Here is an 18038-nt window from a genome sequence, read left to right as displayed (position 1 = left end):
AAAAGGCTTCCCTTTATACTCAAGAAAACCTCTTATCAGCTGCCTGCTCCAGGATAGCATCTAGAACTGGGCCAAATACGTACTCTCCTGAGAAGGCGATTGCGCACAATTTTGCCTTGGATGCCCTGTCGCCTCCCCAGGATTTCACCCATAGAGCTCCTCTGGCTGAATTTGACAGTGCCCCATCTTTTGCAGCGAATCTGACTGATTCGGCAGAAGCGTCCGCTAGAAATGCCGTTGCCGATTTAAGAGGAATGAAGTTTAAAGTTTCCTCTCTAGGAGTTTTTTTTTTTTTTAATGTGGTCTTCTAACTCATTGAGCCAAATATACATGGTCCTGGCCACGGAGGCTGCCGCTATGTTTGTTTTCACCCCAAACAGAGGCCCTCCAGCTTTTCTTCAGAAGTGCCTTTCTTTCCATGGGATCATGTAACTGTGAGGAATCCTCAAAAGGTAGGGAAGTCTTTTTAACCACTTTTGTGACCAAAATATCGATTTTTGGGGTCTCGTAAAAAATTTGGGTTTCAGACTGTTCAAACAATCTAATTTTAAATTCCCTGGAGACACCCAACCTTCTTTCAGGATCTGTCCATTCATCCATCATCATGTCCCTGATGTTTTCATTGACCGAGAATACCTTAGACACACATTATATATAACACACACGTAATTCCCCAAACATTTCGTCCTGAACTGACTGGGGCTTCTGGATATCTTCGATACCCATGGTGGCTCTGCCTGCCTCTAATAATTCCTCCATATCTTCAGGATAAAAGTAATATTCTATCCCCCCACCTTCAATTATTTCTCCCTCTGACAGAACATGCGCATCAATATTTTGTCTAGAGGTGGAGGCCCCCCCTCATCCATGTCCTCTGCATCAGAGGAGGATGCAGATATTTTGGTCTTTTTGGCTGGAGGTGTATGGGGAACTAGCACAAGGGATACCAGAGAGGACTTGATCTCATTTTGGGTCATAGATTTCACTTTATTAAGGATAGATGGTTGCTCCTCCTTTAAAAGTTCACTGATTCAATACTTTCAAAAGCTTTTATTTTATAGGAAACTTCTTAGAACAAGTTGCACATCTTGCAATCTTAAGTTTAACTTTAGCCTCCTTTAATCCCTTAAAAAGAAGAGCAACCAAGTATCAGCAAAACATGAAAATAAATGCAGGACATTTTTTGCCCCCAGGGGAACTCATGACAGGAGCAACCTAAGGTTGCGTTTTCCATGTGGCTTCAAGAGCTGACATTCTGTAGCTGGGAGCATGAATCAGTGGAGACCAGGATGAATTGAATTGCCAGCGCGAATATTCGAACAAGTGGCATCTGATGTCATCGAGGGCGCTCCTGCGCCTCTCCACGTGGCCTCTGGCTCCGCCCCCTCCAGCAAAGCCAGGAACTAAATGCTGACTGCTGCTGACACCCGGAGCAGTGTGCAGCGTCTCAACGCTCTGCTTCCCAATGTAGCGAAGGAAGACCCCTTGTTTGGCAGCGTGAAAACAGGCCCCTGCAGTCAGGGACGAGAATCAGCCTATGTGGACTCACTCTGCCAGCTTTAGCCGCCGCAGGTGGCAGAGGAGAGAAGGAAGCACAAGCTACCCCCAGTCCTTAAGGTGACTTTGGGGACAAAAATATAAAAAATAAATAAAACACTCCACCACCAGGGAGGCCTTTGTGCAATGCCCCATAGGGACAGGAAACACTGACGGGTGAGTGGGTGGAGGCTTTTAAAGCCTGTGTTCCTGCCCCTATAGAGGTCAATCTTATGTGAAGCCATCATGGTGGATGAAATGGAAAAAGTTATTTAACTCTTGAATGCCAGCGGCATGTCACTATGCTGTGTTTTTTTTTTTTTGGATTGACAGGTATTGCAGGAGGAAAGAACTACCACCAACTATGGATTGCAACATGAAAGGAGTGCCGATTCTGCTAGATTTATGAAGAGGCACCGGCCTCTTCATAACTTCACCAGTTCTAAGCGCAAGAGAGCTTCCTAGCCGTCATGCATTTATACTATTTACTACACCAAAACAGGTGTAGAAAATGGTAAGCGAGATGAGCCTGCAAGACCAAACCCCTGTAGGCCTGGCATGAGCAGGGAGAAGTCAGATCGAGACACAAAGGACTGTTGCGCTGCAATCTGCACCAGAAATTTAGGCAGATTTCTGTTTGATAAATGACCCCCATAGACCTATTCTCTTTAGGATCCTGCTGCCACAAACAGTGGGGACAGTTTTAGTTTCCCCTTGTGCTGCCATTAGATTTGTCTCATTTATAGCAAGGCCTGTGTCTCATCACAAGTTAGGCACCGCTATGGCAGCCTTGTGCTTGGCAAGCAAACTACACAAACCCCCAGGCTGGTGTAGTGTTTTTTTTTTGCAGCATTTACACATTTTTTTCAGTAATTTTGCAGGGGCCAGAGTCCTGGCCCCCTTCTAGCTGTCCAACAAAGCATGAAACAGGCCATGTGACTAAATCATTGCATGGCAGGTTAAAAAATAAAAATTATATAGTGGCAATCCCCTTAATAAATGACCCAGTATCTCACAGCTATTACAAGCTGCAGCCGACTTCAGTCCTGGTTTATATTTGGTTGCTTTATAGGCTGCTCTACATTGGCAGAGGAAAATCTAAAAGCTGTATGCCAGTTTTTTGCCATGCAAAAAAGTATAATTTTTTGTACAAAATAGCAACTTGGCATTTTACAACTTTTCATTTTTAAAAAAATACCAGACAGATGAAAATGAGAAAATCTATGCCCCATCCATAGGATCAGGGGGTGGGGGGCTGAGAATCAGGGTTCTGACTTCTGGGGCACTCTGCCATTTCCAGCAGTCCCATAAAGTTAAATGGAGTGGCGGACACGCTCCTGTTCAGCTACAGACGTCTAATTGCAGAAGATAGTCAGTCCAGAGATACCGTGTACAGCCATCTTTATTCACACAATCTAAAAAGTGTACACAAAGATCTACTAGTAACATGATATAAATAGCCATAAATATATTAATCAAATAAAACTGCTACAATAAAACTAGTCACTATATATTAAATACCTTAAAACTATAGATATACCTGGATTAAAAATTATTTATAACATCTCTTAAGGAATAAGAATTACATCTCCAGGCTCAAATTTCGCGAAGGAAAATTCCCAGTCAGAGTCTGTAGATCTGTCACTAAGGCCTGAATCCAAGGCTGTGGAGCTTTGGTTGTAGAGGTCGTTGTGGGCGATTGGCACATGGGATGGCAGATGTGTAGAGAAGATGTTCAGTCCATCACAGTTCAGGTCTACAGTGATGGGGGACACAGAGGTCTCAGACATGATGGTTTTGTTTGCCTGGAACCAGTTATAATCAAAGAGGTTGGGTATAGGAGAGGACCCTCTGGTCAAGTCAGTGGCCCCATTGTTCACTTGGGCCATATTGTTGTAAACTTGTTGGTGGACCCCCATGTTCGTGCTGTAGGACGCGTTTTGGCAGTAGGCCTTACCAGATGCATTCTGTACCTGGGATGAGTGGTAGGAAAATGGATGGTAATAACCCAGAGATTGTGCTTGAGGAGAGGAATTTAGCTTTGAGTGCTTTAACACCTTCACCCATTCTGCAGTTTTCACCGTTCTTTGTTGACACGACAGGCTCTGGCGACGTTTTGCAGGCCGTTTTACAGTTTTGCCATCAGGAAAATATTCTATCAATACTGGTTTCTTTGGCTTCGCACTCTCACGCCTTGACTTCGCTCTTCGGTTTTGAAACCAGACCTACAAGACAAGAAGCAGGGCCATTTCTACAGCCGGGCGAGGGGTGCAACCGCACGGGGCGCATCACTCAGGACAGAAGAGGGGGTTCCGTCAGCAGGGCCCAGAGCTGGAGGGGGGCCCTTTCTGTCCGGAGGCAGCAGGAGTGGAGATGAGCACTTCCATTGTGAAAGCGCTCATCTTCATATTCATCTGTATCACCGTCCTCAGGACAGCAATACAGATGAATGGCTGGAGGAGCAGGGGAGAGGCATATCCCTTGCCCGTTCCTGATGGGCTACAGGCACTAGGCCTGTAGCCCATCAGGAACGGGCAAGGGAGATGCCTCTCCCCTGCAGAAGTTGCCCTGCATAGAAGCATCAAGTTATTCACGCAGAAGGAACATTAATATCTCCAGATAGAGGGGCTGATGAAGACTTCCCTGCAGGGGCATTACCAACTACAGGCCCAGTATCCCTTACAGCTCCTCTTTACCTTCACACACCAAATACTGATGCAAACTGTAAGCGGCAGTGCCCATTAGTGAGGAGGTCTAGGACGTGAAGAGTGATAGAGGGGTTTGTATGATATATCTGAGGGTATCAGCTAGGGTGCCCTAGCCATAACTGTCACATGGAGCTAGTAGATACCTTGCTATGGGGCCCAGCATTTATTGATTGTGTCCCTTGCACCACCCATAATGATCTCAGAACACATGAAACAAGACCATTGGTCCCCCATCAGTGACCTTCATGGGTGGAGGGGAATGTACCTGTATCCTCGACTCGGGAAGATGCAGACATTTTGCCAGATCCTCCCGGTCATTAATGTCTGGATACTGGTTGGTTTGGAAGAAGAGCTCAAGAACTTGCAATTGAGCTTTGGTGAAGATCAGTCTTTTCCTGCGCTGTAATGCTCCACAATCTTGGGCCTCCCAGTCTTTCTGGCTAAAGTTTTCTGCCATGTTGCATCCCTGCCAGTGAGCGGCATTGTGGTCACCCGAATATTGCAATGTCAGCTCATCTAAAGGAAAGAAAAACAAAAAGTTATAATTTGTGACTACTCTTACACATCACAAGACAGGACACAGATTTATTAAAGGGGTTGTCCAGGATTGGAAAAAAACGCCTCACATACACAGCTGGTACCACAGAAATGACTGTGGCTGCAATACCACATATAACCTGCGGACAGGCATGGCGCTAGTTTTAGATGAAAAATGGACATGTTTTACCAAGACTGGACAATCCTTTTAGGCAAAATATGCTAGAAGTCTAGTGGAAACCGCACCAGAGAAGTGGTGTACATGGAGGGTGGCAAATTAGTGTTTTAAACCGTTTGCACCACCCCCCTACAGTTTTAAGGAGCCACTAAGAAAAAGTGCCATGACCAACAGTGATTAAAGGGACCAAATTAATGGATTCTACATTTTGATATGTAAAATATGGCAGCCATAAGCAGACTTGCCACTTGTCTGCAACATCAAGGAGCCTTTAGGAAAAAATGAGACCCCCCACCCTTCCCCCCCAGAAAGCAGACTCCATATACTTTAACTGTATGTGGTGCTGGGATAGAATCAGACAACCCTGGTGCCTATATTACCTTGAAGGGGGTGAGGGTGGAGTGCCACTCCAAAGGGGGGGGGGGTGCAGACTGACATTTGAAAGGGGGCAAGGCTCATTCAGGGACTTGATGGGTCATGGTAGAATTTTTATCACCACCCGAAGGCCAAATATGGCCATGAGGTGCAAAGTAAAGCTACGTCTAACCACATTTTTTCATGCCACACGTGCCATCAGAGGCGGATTGGCCATACACCTTACAGGGAAATCTCCCGGTGGGCCGCTTGAGCCCTCCTCACGGCCGGTGGAAGTTTTTAGGGATGTATTTTGCGATTGACTGTGGTATTTGGCTCTGTTGAAGTGGTATAATGTTCCACAATACGGGATTGTTTCCAGTCTGCCCCTGCGTGCCATAGTGGTTAAATCAAAGTTTGATCCATTTGAGAAAACCCTTACAGTATATCCACACAGCGGGGTCATGACACAGCTGTGGCCATGCAACTATTAATGCAGACCGACTAAACAAAAAATATTGCAGTTTTCAAACCTGCACCTGGATCTGAATGCTTTTATAATTGCATACAATTAAAAATGTTGCATAGCCACTGAGTTATTCAATAAAATGTATTTGTATAGCGCCACCTGCTGTTTGTGTTCTTATTTCTTTGACCTGCTCAGTGAGATGGTCGCACATGCTCAGTTTCATCCTTCAACCGCCTCCTGAGCTGTGATAGGGAGAGCATGGACACCTCCCCTTAGCTACAGCAGAAAAGACACTCCCCTTGAGCGGTCAGCTTGATATAAATCTAGCAGATCATTGAATGGGGAGATCTCTGGATCCATGTGAGGTCCAGGGCTGGTTCTGGCTTTGTTAGATAATCGTGTACTGTATGACATCCGATTTTCATTTTTTTACGTTGGTCATGAGATAACCCCTTTAACTGGAATCCGTTGCAGCGCGTACTGCTACGTGGTACTTAATCACCACGCTGTGTGGTCATACCCTTATGCCTGGTTCACACTTGAGCGCATTTGATACGCGCGTTTAGTCAGACGTTTTCACAGCGCGTTTTGGGAAATAGGAAACATGCATCGTACGCGCGTTCTTGCGATTGACCACAGAGGCGTACAATGAAAAGCACAGGTGTTACATGCGACAATACGCCCCAAAGAAGCTCCTATACTTTGGGCGTAGGGAGTTTTACAGCGCATTCGTACGTGCTGTAAAACGCACAGATGAGAACCATGCCATAGGGAAACATGGGTTTTCGCCTGTTGAGCGTTTTACAGCGCGTAGGAATGCGCTATAAAACGCTCAGGTGTGAACTAGGCCTAAACCAGTTAGAACCGCATTATTAGACCTCCTACACATGTTGCAGAATATGTGCGGATTTTCCACACAGATTCCCATGCGGAAAAGCCACAGCATATTGCAGTACCAACAAAGTAGGAGATTCCCCAAAGTGTACATAAGACTTGTGCATTTTTTTCCCCCCCATACAGAAATTGACCTGCATTGCGGGTTTCAAAATAACTAGCATGTCGATTACGTTTGCGGTTCTAGCTGCAGATTTCATGTAAAGGGCGAGATCCGCAGGGAATAAAATAAAAAACTAACACTTGTGCTAATCCTATGTGCGTTCAATCGCACCCATATGGAGGCAACCTTGGGGTACGACCACACAGGGCAGCTGCATCGCGTTTAAGTACCAGGTGTCCGAAAGGGCCGCAGCGGGTTCTAAACTAACGAAAACCGCACTGTTCAGTGGGTCTGTATTGAAGGTGCTGGACGGCCATTAACAATACAGACCCACTGAACAGTGCAGTCTTCATTAGAGCCCACTGTGGCCCTTTCAGCAGCACAGTACTCAAACGCAGCACAGCCACATCACAATTGTGGTACAAGTGCGCCATGCGGTTGTACCCTAAGGCTAGGTCTACATGACGACATTTGTCGCGCGACATTTTGTTGCACCAATGTCACGCGACAATTTTTATAATGGCAGTCTATGGTGTCGCACTGCAACGTGCGACATGCTGCGACTGCGACGCTCGCAGAAAATCCATTCAAGATGGATTTTTCTGCGACTGTCGCGTCTCAGTCGCAACATGTCGCGTCGCAGTCGCAACATGTCGCATGTTGCAGTGCGACACCATAGACTGCCATTATAAAAATTGTTCCGCGACATTAGTGCAACAAAATGTCGCGCGACAACTGTTGCGCCCTGTCGCGCGACTTTTTGTCACGCAACAAATGTCGTCGTGTAGACCTAGCCTAAGGGTCTTCATTGTTAATGGCCACAGAATAACCCACAAAGCCATTAACAATGAAGACTGAATAAACAATGCAGTTTCCATTAGTTTATGCTGCTGTGGCTCATATGGCCACTTGGTTATCGTACCCTTAGGCTTCATACACAAAAGTAGTACATTCGTCAAAATTGGTATAAGAGGAAAACTGGCTTAGTTGCTTGTAGCAACCAATCAGATCACACCTGTCATTTTCTAGAACTCCTTTGTGAAATGAAAGGTGGAACCTGATTGGTTGCCATAAAAAAAAAAATTAGTTGCTTATGGCAACCAATGAGGTTCCACCTTTCATTTCACAAAGGAGTTCTAGAAAATGACAGGTGTGACCTGATTGGTTGCCATAAGCAACATTTTTTTTTTTTTTTTACCAACCTCCTCCATACATGTACCACTGTATGGTGGTCTCCATACCAAAGGGTTATTCTCCCCTAGAAGTCATGTTTGTTAAGAGTAATAGCGCCATTAAAATGGAGTGCAGTGGAACATTACCAAGTTAAAAGTAACACCTCCTAGAAGGCAAGGTGTGCCATAACAAAGCCCTAAACACCACATCTATAACATGGCCATATACACAAGGCTTACAAAAGAACAGACTAAAAAGGGGTCTTTGTTGCCCATAGCAACCAATCACAACACAGCTTTCATTTTACAAGCACATCATTGGAAATTAAAGCCATACTGCTATTGGTTGCTATGGGCAACATGACCATATTCTTGGACATTTTCATGAATCTAATATGGCCCCAACACCACATTTAAAATGGTGGACACCACATAAAACACTGGGCCTTGTAATAGCCATATGTGCACTCTAGGTAGATAATTGCAAGTCACCCTTACTCCAAATCACCTCCATATAGCCAAGACACAGCTCTACACACACAACCACCATGTTGTTTTTAGGGAGACACTCACCTGTGAGCACAGATTGCGCAAAGGACATCTCCAAAGACAGGTTGTAGGGCTGATGATACATGCAGGGACTGAGGCCTCCAGGAACCTGGTCACATCCAGCCATGTCTGATCTCCACACCCTGAAGGATCTCCTTCGCCTGGAGGCCTTTTATATTAATATGGGGCGCAGGCCACTAAGTAATGAGTTGTGAACATCAGAGGTGTGAGGAGGAGGAGGGGAACGAGGCGCAGATCATTGATCTCAGGTAGTTTCACTTATTCATGGCTTCCTGCTGGATTACACCCTGCAATAAACATTTTAGGCTGGGGAAGGGGTAAAAACTTTTTACTTGGACCCACTTTGTGCTCCAATGTTCCTCAGGATTCCAAAATTTGCAAACGTCAGGGTCATTCCTGTGACTGTATTACACAGGGTCGGAGATAACTCAGATCCCGCTCATTTAACCCCTTAGACCAGTGTTTCCCAACCAGTGTGCCTCCAGCTGTTACAAAACTACCACTCCCAGCATCCCCGGACAGCCTTTGGCTGTGCGGGCATGCTGGGAGTGGTAGCTTTGCAACAGCTGGAGGCACACTGGTTGGGAAACATTGCCTTAGACGCTGCGGTCAATCCTGACCTTAGCATCTAAGGCTAGGGCTACATGGCGACATTTCATTGAATGGTCTTCAATGGTGTTGCAATGGAGCATGGTGCGACTGCAACGCGACAGTCACACAAAATCCATCCAGTCACATCGCAGTAGCAGCATGTTGCATTGCGCCACCATTGTAATACATTACATGAAATGTGGCGTGGCGATTGTCCCGGTGTAGCCTAAGCGGTTAGGGTGGCTGCATATGGTGCGGATTACTCAAGTTTTTTTCCCGCTTAAATTTCAGGCCGAAAAACTGCGGTGTAAGGCCTCATGCACACAACCGTTATTTACTTCCACGTCCGTTCCGCCGATTTTAGCGTTTCAGGTGCGGACCCATTCATTTCTATAGAGCCGTTGAAAATGCGGATAGTGTACCGTTTGCCACCCGCGTCCATGATCCGTGGTTCCAGTCCTTCAAAAAAATATAACCTGTCCTATTCTTTTCCGCGGAAAATGGTTCGCGGACCCATTCAAGTCAATGGGACCGCTAAAAAACACGGAGGCACACAAGATTGTCATCCGCGCCTGCGTCCGTTTTATTCCTATCATTTCCATGGCAAACCTGTCTAAGACTTTTTTTTACCTTCCTTTATGTCTGGTCAACCTCCAAAAATAAAGGAAGACACACGGAAACAAAAACGGGAACGGATCACGGAACAACGGAACTCCATTTTGCGGAACTGAACACAACAACGGTCATGTGCATGAGGCCTAATACAGTACAAGCAAAGTGTATGAAATTAGATAAATCTCAGGCACAATTTGCTTTTTTTTCCTTAAAGGGGTATTCCCATCTTGGACATTGGTGGCACATCGCTAGGATTTGCCCCCAATGTCAGATAGGTGCGGGTCTCACCTCTGGGTCCCGCACCTATCTCTAGAACGGAGCACGCAAAGCAACGGAGGGCACACTGCGCATTGACATGAATGGGAGATTTACACCGCGCAAGCGCGGCCATTGCTCTGTTCACTTCTATGGGGCTGACACACTGCGCCCTCCGTTGCTTTGTGTGTCCCAGGGGTGATACCGGCACCTATTAGACATTGGGGACATATCCTATGCCCCCAATGTCTGAGCTGATACAACCCCTTTAAGTGCAGAAATTGACCTGACGTGTGAATTCTAAATGCGTTATTTTTTTTTGTGTGGATTTCACGCTTTTCAATGGAAAATCTGCATAGAATCCACACCAAAAACCACATAAAAAGTGTGGATTTATGTGTGTTTTTTTGTGCGTTTTGGTGCAGATATCATGTGGATTTTCTGCGCTGCATGCAGCCACCCTTAGGCCAGGGTCGCACCTGACAGAAAATCCTACTGAAAATTCTGCTGCGGGTTTTTGTTGCATAAACGCTAAAAAAATATGTATTTCGAGAGTAAAAGCCAGCACAGTTCACCTTCTCCATTGGAAATCCACAATACCGCAGCTTTTTTGCTGTATTTTTTTTTCCTGCAGCATGTGGATAAAAATCTAGAGATCATCATCCACTTTGGTGGCAGTTTACAACACCGTGAATTTGCCGCACGTAAATCCACAACGGCTAATCCGCCGCATTCAGTTACATGCACATATGATATGAATAATCTGAATGTTATGTGTCTTTGCAATAAGATGATCTCCTAATAAGGAAATACCTAACTAATATCAAACCGTAGCGTGTTTAAGGCTAGGTCTACAATAAGTCACGCGACAGATAGTGCACAACTATACTGAAACATTTGTCGCACGACAATTTTTATAAAGATAGTCTATGGTGTCGCAATGCGACATGCGGCATGCTGCAACTGCGACTCGACCATCGCAGAAAAATCCATCTCGAATGGATTTTTTTGTGACTGTCGCAGTCGCAGCATGTCACAGTGCGACACCATAGACTATAAAAATTGTCGCTCGACAAATGTCGTCGTGTAGACCTAGCCTAAGACACAATACCGACTCTACACCAGAGGACTAAGGGTCCATTCACACGTCAGTTGTTTCTTTCCTGATCTGTTCCGTTTTTTGCTGAACAGATCTGGACCCATTCATTTTCAATGGGTCCTGAAAAAAAATCAGACATTGTGCTGTCCGATTTTTTTCAGGACCCATTGAAAATGAATGGGTCCAGATCTGGTCCAGATCTGTTCCGCAGAAAACGGAACAGATCAGGAAAGAAACAACGGACGTGTGAATGGACCCTAACTGTGGAAATTTAAATACGCTCCTGCATGTGAAATACTCAGTTCAAGCTTCATTGAATTTATCTTACTTTAGTTTATCATCTTTTATATATAATACTGCGAAGGCCCCGCGGACAGCTGTTAATAAGGAACAAGTTGTGACAAAATGTGCAATCACTCAATGTCAATATTGGTATTTATTACGGTATTTTTTTTTTGTTACATCTTTTTATTCATTTTTTTATCAGTAAATAAATGGTCTATTATATTTTGAGTATTTAGTATTCATCCATTTTTATTTTTTTTAACTATTTTTGTATATATTTTTCCTAGACATTTATATATCCAGTGCCAATCTGTACCATTATAATACTGTATGGCCTCATTCATATCTAGAGATTCGGCAGGCTCTTCCGGCACAGAGCAGCCTAATGGATCTCATGGATCCTCTGCTTCACTACCTGATCCCCATTGACTGCATAATGCCGGGTTTTCGCTTTATAAAAATAGCGGCATGCAACGGTTTATGTCCGGCTGAAACTCAGCATTTATGCCAGAAATCGCCCGGATCACCAGTCAATAGGGACCCAGCGGTAAAGTAGACGATCCGGCAGGTTTCTCTGTGCCAACACAGCTTGCCGGATCTCCTAAGGGCTCACGCACATGACCGCTGGGTGTTTTGTGGTCCGTAATTTGCGGATCCGCAAAACATGGATAGCAGCCATGTGCATTCTGCATTTTGCAGAACGGAAGGGCCGCCCCCTAATAGAACAGTCCTGTCCTTGTCCGTAATGCGGACAATAATAGATCATGCTCTATTTTGTTTGCGGAACGGCCGTGCGAACATACGGACATGGAATGCACAGAAAAAAAAATGCATTTGTGTGCATGAGCCCTAACGAATATGTGAACTATGTGGCCTGTGTCTTCTGAGTCTGGTGTCAGGCTGCCAGCACGATTGTACCAGCAGCATTTATATCATGGGATCAGGTGAAACACTTGCGCTGAAAGACTACAGAGACATTTAGGCCCTTTTCACACGAGCAGGTTTTCTGCGCGGGTGCAATGCGTGACGTGAACGCACAGCACCCGCACTGAATCCGGACCCATTCATTTCAATGGGTCTGTGTACATGAGCCTTTTTTTTTTAACGCATCACTTCTGCGTTGCGTCAGAATGGCGGCATGTTCTATATTCTGCATTTTTCACCCAACCCTGGCCCCATAGAAGTGAATAGGGCTTCAGTGAAAAACGCATCGCATCTGGAAGAAAGTGCGGATGCGATGTGTTTTTCACTGATGGTTGCTAGAAGATGTTGCTTGTAAACCTTTAGTTTTCTATTACGCGCGTTAAAACCGCATCAAAACGCATTGCACCCGCACGGAAAAAACTGAACAGCTGAACGCAATCGCAGACAAAACTGACTGAACTTGCTTGCAAAATGGTGCGAGTTTCACTGAACGCACCCGGAGCCAATCCGTCATGTTCGTGTAAAAGGGCCCTAAGGCTAGGGCTACACGACGACATGTGTCGCCTGACACATAGGGCACAACTACATCACAACATGTGTTGCGCAACATTAATGTAGCACCAATGTCGCGCGACAATTTTTTTTATGATAGTCTATGGTGTTGCACTTCAACATGCTGGATGGATTTTTTTTTTTGCTACTGTCGTGTTGCAGTGCGACACCATAGACCAGGCATGTCCAAACTGCGGCCCTCCAGCTGTTGCAAAACTACAACTCCCAGCATGCCTGGATAGCTTACAGCTATTAATTTTGCAACAGCTGGAGGGCCGCAGTATGGACATGCCTGCCATAGACTATCATTATAAAAATTGTTGCGTGACATTGGCGCAACAAAATGTCGTCGTGTAGCCCTAGGCTTATATCTGTCTGTATACATGACTGATGTGAACTACTGCACTGTTATAAAGTAATACTCCATAATAAACTGCTGCTCTATTATAAAGTAATACTCCATAATAAACTGCTGCACTGTTATAAAGTAATACTCCATAATAAACTGCTGCACTGTTATAAAGTTTAGTTGATTCTGCTCACTGGCCCCCAAGCTCAGCAGCCTTCACTTTCACCTACCACGTGCAGTAGGTACTACTGATGTCTCTTTATGTAGCAGATCAGGTACCAGGACCCCGGTGCCACTGCTACCTCTGCACTTCTTAGGTGTGAAGAGATTATGGAGGAGATTGATTTATCAAAATTGCTGTAAAGCAAAGCAGGCTTAGTTGCCCATAGCAACCGATTAGATTCCACCTTTCATTTTCCAAAGGAGTTGTCCTAAATGAAAGGTGGAATCTGATTGGCTGCTATGGGCAACTAAGCCAGTTCTACTTTACACCAGTTTGATAAATGTACCCCGATTATGCTTCAATAAATCAGTCAATAATCAATACCCCTCTGCCTGCACTGATGGGAAGGTGGAGATAAATGGCCGCCTTCTGACTCTGCTTATCTCTCAGATAAATGTGATGTATAATAATATTGTATGACTTTACATTAATAATGTTAGATTGCTGATATTATATATTATTATATACTACTGTAATATTTATTATATATTATTATACACTACTATAATTTTATTGTTTATTATTATACACTACTATATTTATTATATATTATTATACACTACTATAATGTTTATTGTTTATTATACACTACTATAATGTTTTTATATATTATTATACACTACTATAATGTTATATTGCTGTATTTATGATATATTATCACCTCCGTTCTCATATCCCCATATCCTGCCTTGCTGTACACATGGGCCGTTATGGATGCGGTACATGTAAATGACATGGATGATAATGGCGGTATAGAACATTAGTCATTTGCCTGGATACAAAGGGAATGAAATACTCTTCTTTCAGGTGACATTACTGTGACAAATGTCCCCAGCAGGGGCCCAACACCTCCACAATCCACTCCACTGGGTTCATTCAATGAGGGGCCCACAGGTGCCAGTCTGTCTGACAGGGCAGGGTGGAGCAGGGGGCAGGTGTGAATTCTGTCATGTCAGCCTGGGCCACCACAGAGTCAGATACACAAACTTAGGACCAGGATGCCTTCACAATCATCATTTTGTCACCTGAAGGGCAGATATTCCATCACGTCTGCATTATCTGAATTCAGACATGGCCGAATTTTCGCAGATTTTCAGGGCGGACTCCATAGTGTACTGATCTTGTGGGGGTAACAGGCTAAGGGCTCATGCACACATATTGTTTTTTTTGCGTCCCATATGCAGAACCATTCACTTCAATGGGGCTGCAAAAACAACAGAAATGACTCCATGTGCATTCCGTGCCCTTACATCCGCATGGCCGTGCCGCAACAAAATATTACATGTCCTATCCGCATCTTTTGCGGCCTCATAGAAGTGAATGCAAAAAATGCGGCTCGGATACGGAACCAAACCACATTCGTGTTATATAGTGAAAGACGTAGGTTCCCCCCAGAAGCACAGAGTATTTCAGGAGAGGAGTGAGCTGATGTGGCGGGGGTAACAGACCAAAAGTTATATAGTGAAAGGTGCAGTATCCACAGCAGCACAGAGTATTTCAAAAGAAAAGTGTGCTGATCTTGTGCGGGGGTAACAGACTGAGAGTTATATAGTGAAAGAAGTAGGTTCTCCCAGCAGCACAGAGTGTTTAAGGAAAGGAGCGTGCTGCGCTGATCTTGTGAGGTTAACAGACTGAGCGTTATAAAGTGGAGAAATAGGGTTGTCTCAGCAGCACAGAGTATTTCAGGAGAGGAAAGGTGTTTATTTTGCGTCAGGTCAAATACATAGAGCTACGATATATTCACATAGCGCAGACTTGTAGAAATTTATGCGACTGGATGTGCTTGGATTTCTGCAAACCCCATTCAGACGAAGAGATTCCACCAGCATCTGCCTCAGCAGCACAGAGTATTTTAGAAGTGTAGAGTGCTGATCTCGTACAAGCTTTTAGGCCTCATGCACACGGCCGTTGTTTTGGTCCGCATCCGAGCCGCAGCTTTTGCGGCTCGGATGCGGACCCATTCACTTCAGTGGGGCCGCAAAAGATGCGGACAGCACTCCGTGTGCTGTCCGCATACGTTCCTCCGTTCCGTGGTCCGCAAAAAATATATAACATGTCCTATTCTTGTCCGTTTTGCGGACAACAATAGGCATTTCTACATTGAGCCTTCCGTTCCGCAAATTGCAGAAGTCACACGGCCGGCTTCCGTTTTTTGCGGATCCGCGGTTTGCGGACCGCAAAAAAACGGAACGGTTGTGTGCATGAGGCCTTAGGCTGAGATTTACATAGTGAAAGGAGCAGGCCCCCCTAGCAGCACAGAGTATTTCAGGAGAGACATGTGCTGATTATCTTGTTGGAGGTTTTAGACTGAAAGTGACATAGTTGGAGGGAACATGATCCACAGCAGCACAGAGTATTCCAGGAGAGTCGTGTACAGGTCGCATGGAAGGTACCAGACTGAGAGTTACATATTTGGAAGGAGTAAGGCCCCTTTCACACAAGCGAGTATTCCGCACCGGTGCAATGCGTGATGCGAACGCATTGCGCCCGCACGGAATCCGGACCCATTCATTTCAATGGGGCTGTGAACATGTGCGTTGGTTTTCACGCATCACTCTTGCGTTTACGTGAAAATCGCAGCATGTTCTATATTCAGCGATTTTCACGCAACACACTGGCCCCATAGAAGTTGAATGGAGCTGCTTGAAAATTGCAAGCATCCGCAAGCAAGTGCGTTTTTCACGCATGGCTGCTAAGAGATGTTGTTTGTATACATTCCGTTTTTATCACGCGCGTGCAAAACGCATTAAATCGCAAAACCTGAACAACTGATCGCAGGCAAAACTGATTGACTTTGCCTGCGAAATCGCACATTTTTTACTGAACGCATTCGCAACGCAGCCGGACCTAATCCGGACACGCTCGTCTGCAAGAGGCCTAAGTTCCCCAGCAGCACAAAGTATTTCAGGAGAGGAGTGTGCTGATCTTATGGGAGGTATCGATCTGAGAGTTACATAGTTGCCCCAGCGCAGGGTGCCCCAGCAGCACAGAGTATTTCAGGAGATGAGTGTGCTGATCTCATGGTGACCTCTCCACACCATGTGTATGGAGACACATGGGATGTAACTGTATGTTAATGGAAGGGGAAGAGTACCATAGCAGCACAGAGTATTTCAGCTGAGGAGCATGTTGTAGGTGGGCTGAGGAATCAGGTGACATCTATTTAGAACTAGACACGTACACAAGGTTGTCAGCAGATCCAACATCTGGGGGAAAAAACATGGATCCAACTGTTGTTTGTTATTTATGGAGATAAGTGGCCATACAGTAGTCTGGGAGCTGCTTATCTCCTTCATAAAAATGTCACAGAAATCAGTTCTGCCCAAAAAAAACTATGTATTTTCCAGAACCCCATTACCTCCTATCAGCATCCTCCCACCACACAATCGCTGACTGGTCCTACTGGTAAGGGACACGTCTGCCGTATAAATGTCCCTGTGAGGAAACCTAATTATATTTAATATGATAACGATACAAGTGAAAAACATCACAATATAGAAGATTTTTACATTTCTAAATTTTTTTGTCTGATCATAGAGTGCGCCGCCGCTGGAGCCCTCAGCAACCAACCGTAGTCTGTGGGGTTTCATTTCCCTGCAGCTCCTCCACAGGAGAACTGAAGCATTACAGGTACATACAATGCGTGGACATAACCGGTCCTCCAAAGGGATCTTCTTTGCAGATACCCCTCTATATATTAAAAGTTCATTTTTTTTTTTTAACCTAAACCAATTTAGTTTTAAAATAAAAATCAGAAAATTATTTTATTAAAAATATCTACAATATACAAATAAAACATCATCTAGAAGTAAAATACAGCAAATACAGAAGTAATATTAAGGTGGAAAAAAATTATATGAAAACGAAATGTACACAATTCTCCAGGAATCAATATGAAGACGCCACTGATATTAAGGACTTCTTTCTCCATTCACGTTGACGACGGATGAGTCTCCTTAAAGGAACCTTTAAGAAAAAGATTTGTCAACTTCTATAGGAAGAAGTGTAATCCAAGGCTCAAGTCTTAGTATAATTTACAAATGTTTTGATTCTGTCCATTGGGATCTTGTAGATGTCTGATGTTTAGGTGGCGGTCAACCTAGAGTCCATAAGGTCATACATTTTTCAGTATCTTTTTGAGCTTCACAAGCTTGAATCTTCTTGAAGAAATCCTATTGCACGTAGTTCCCAAGGGTGTAATAATTAGTCCCTAGTCCGACCTCCCTAGACTTGTGGCACTAAGCATAGTAGAAGGCATGGAGGTCATTGGTCCATCGTAGCACTTGAAGACCACCTCATTCCCACCCCATGTTCTTGGCTCCAAGATGTCTCATGCACATGACTGTATGTATTTTGCGGTCCGCAAAAAATACGGATGACGTCCGTGTGCATTCTGTATTGTGCGGAACGGAACAGCTGGCCCCTGATAGAACAGTCCTATCCATGTCCGTAATGCGGACAATAATAGAACATGTTCTAATTTTTGGCGGAACGGAAATACGGACATACGGAAACAGAATGCACACGGAGTAACTTCGTTTTTTTGGCGGATGGTTCCGTATACAGCCCGCAAAAAAAACACGGAACGGACACGGAAAGAATATACGTTCATGTGCATGAGCCC

General features: G+C 44.7%; 1 protein-coding gene across 1 annotated transcript; it reads right to left on the bottom strand.

The window, feature by feature from the left end:
• Positions 1-3104: 3104 nt before the first annotated feature.
• Positions 3105-4701, bottom strand: LOC122935536 (homeobox protein Mix.1-like). Its single transcript, XM_044291307.1, has 2 exons — positions 4510-4701; positions 3105-3761 (listed from the first exon to the last, which is right to left on the bottom strand). The coding sequence occupies exons 1-2, from the start codon at positions 4699-4701 to the stop codon at positions 3105-3107; spliced, it is 849 nt and encodes a 282-aa protein (XP_044147242.1).
• Between the last annotated feature and the right edge of the window lie 13337 nt (positions 4702-18038).

Source organism: Bufo gargarizans, chromosome 4 (genome assembly GCF_014858855.1).
Source record: "Bufo gargarizans isolate SCDJY-AF-19 chromosome 4, ASM1485885v1, whole genome shotgun sequence".
In the NCBI taxonomy this organism is placed as follows: domain Eukaryota; kingdom Metazoa; phylum Chordata; class Amphibia; order Anura; family Bufonidae; genus Bufo; species Bufo gargarizans.
The sequence above is the reverse complement of the archived record's forward strand: the minus strand, read 5'-3'. Positions and strand labels throughout refer to the sequence as shown.

What these genes read in the sequence shown, in the direction of transcription:
- LOC122935536 (XM_044291307.1), bottom strand. Translation starts at nt 4,701, where the DNA reads ATGGCAGAAAACTTTAGCCAGAAAGACTGGGAGGCCCAAGATTGTGGA. An exon ending in TTCCCGAGTCGAGGATACAG is followed by an intron (nt 3,762 to 4,509) that starts GTACATTCCCCT and finishes CTTGTCTTGTAG; the next exon opens with GTCTGGTTTCAAAACCGAAG.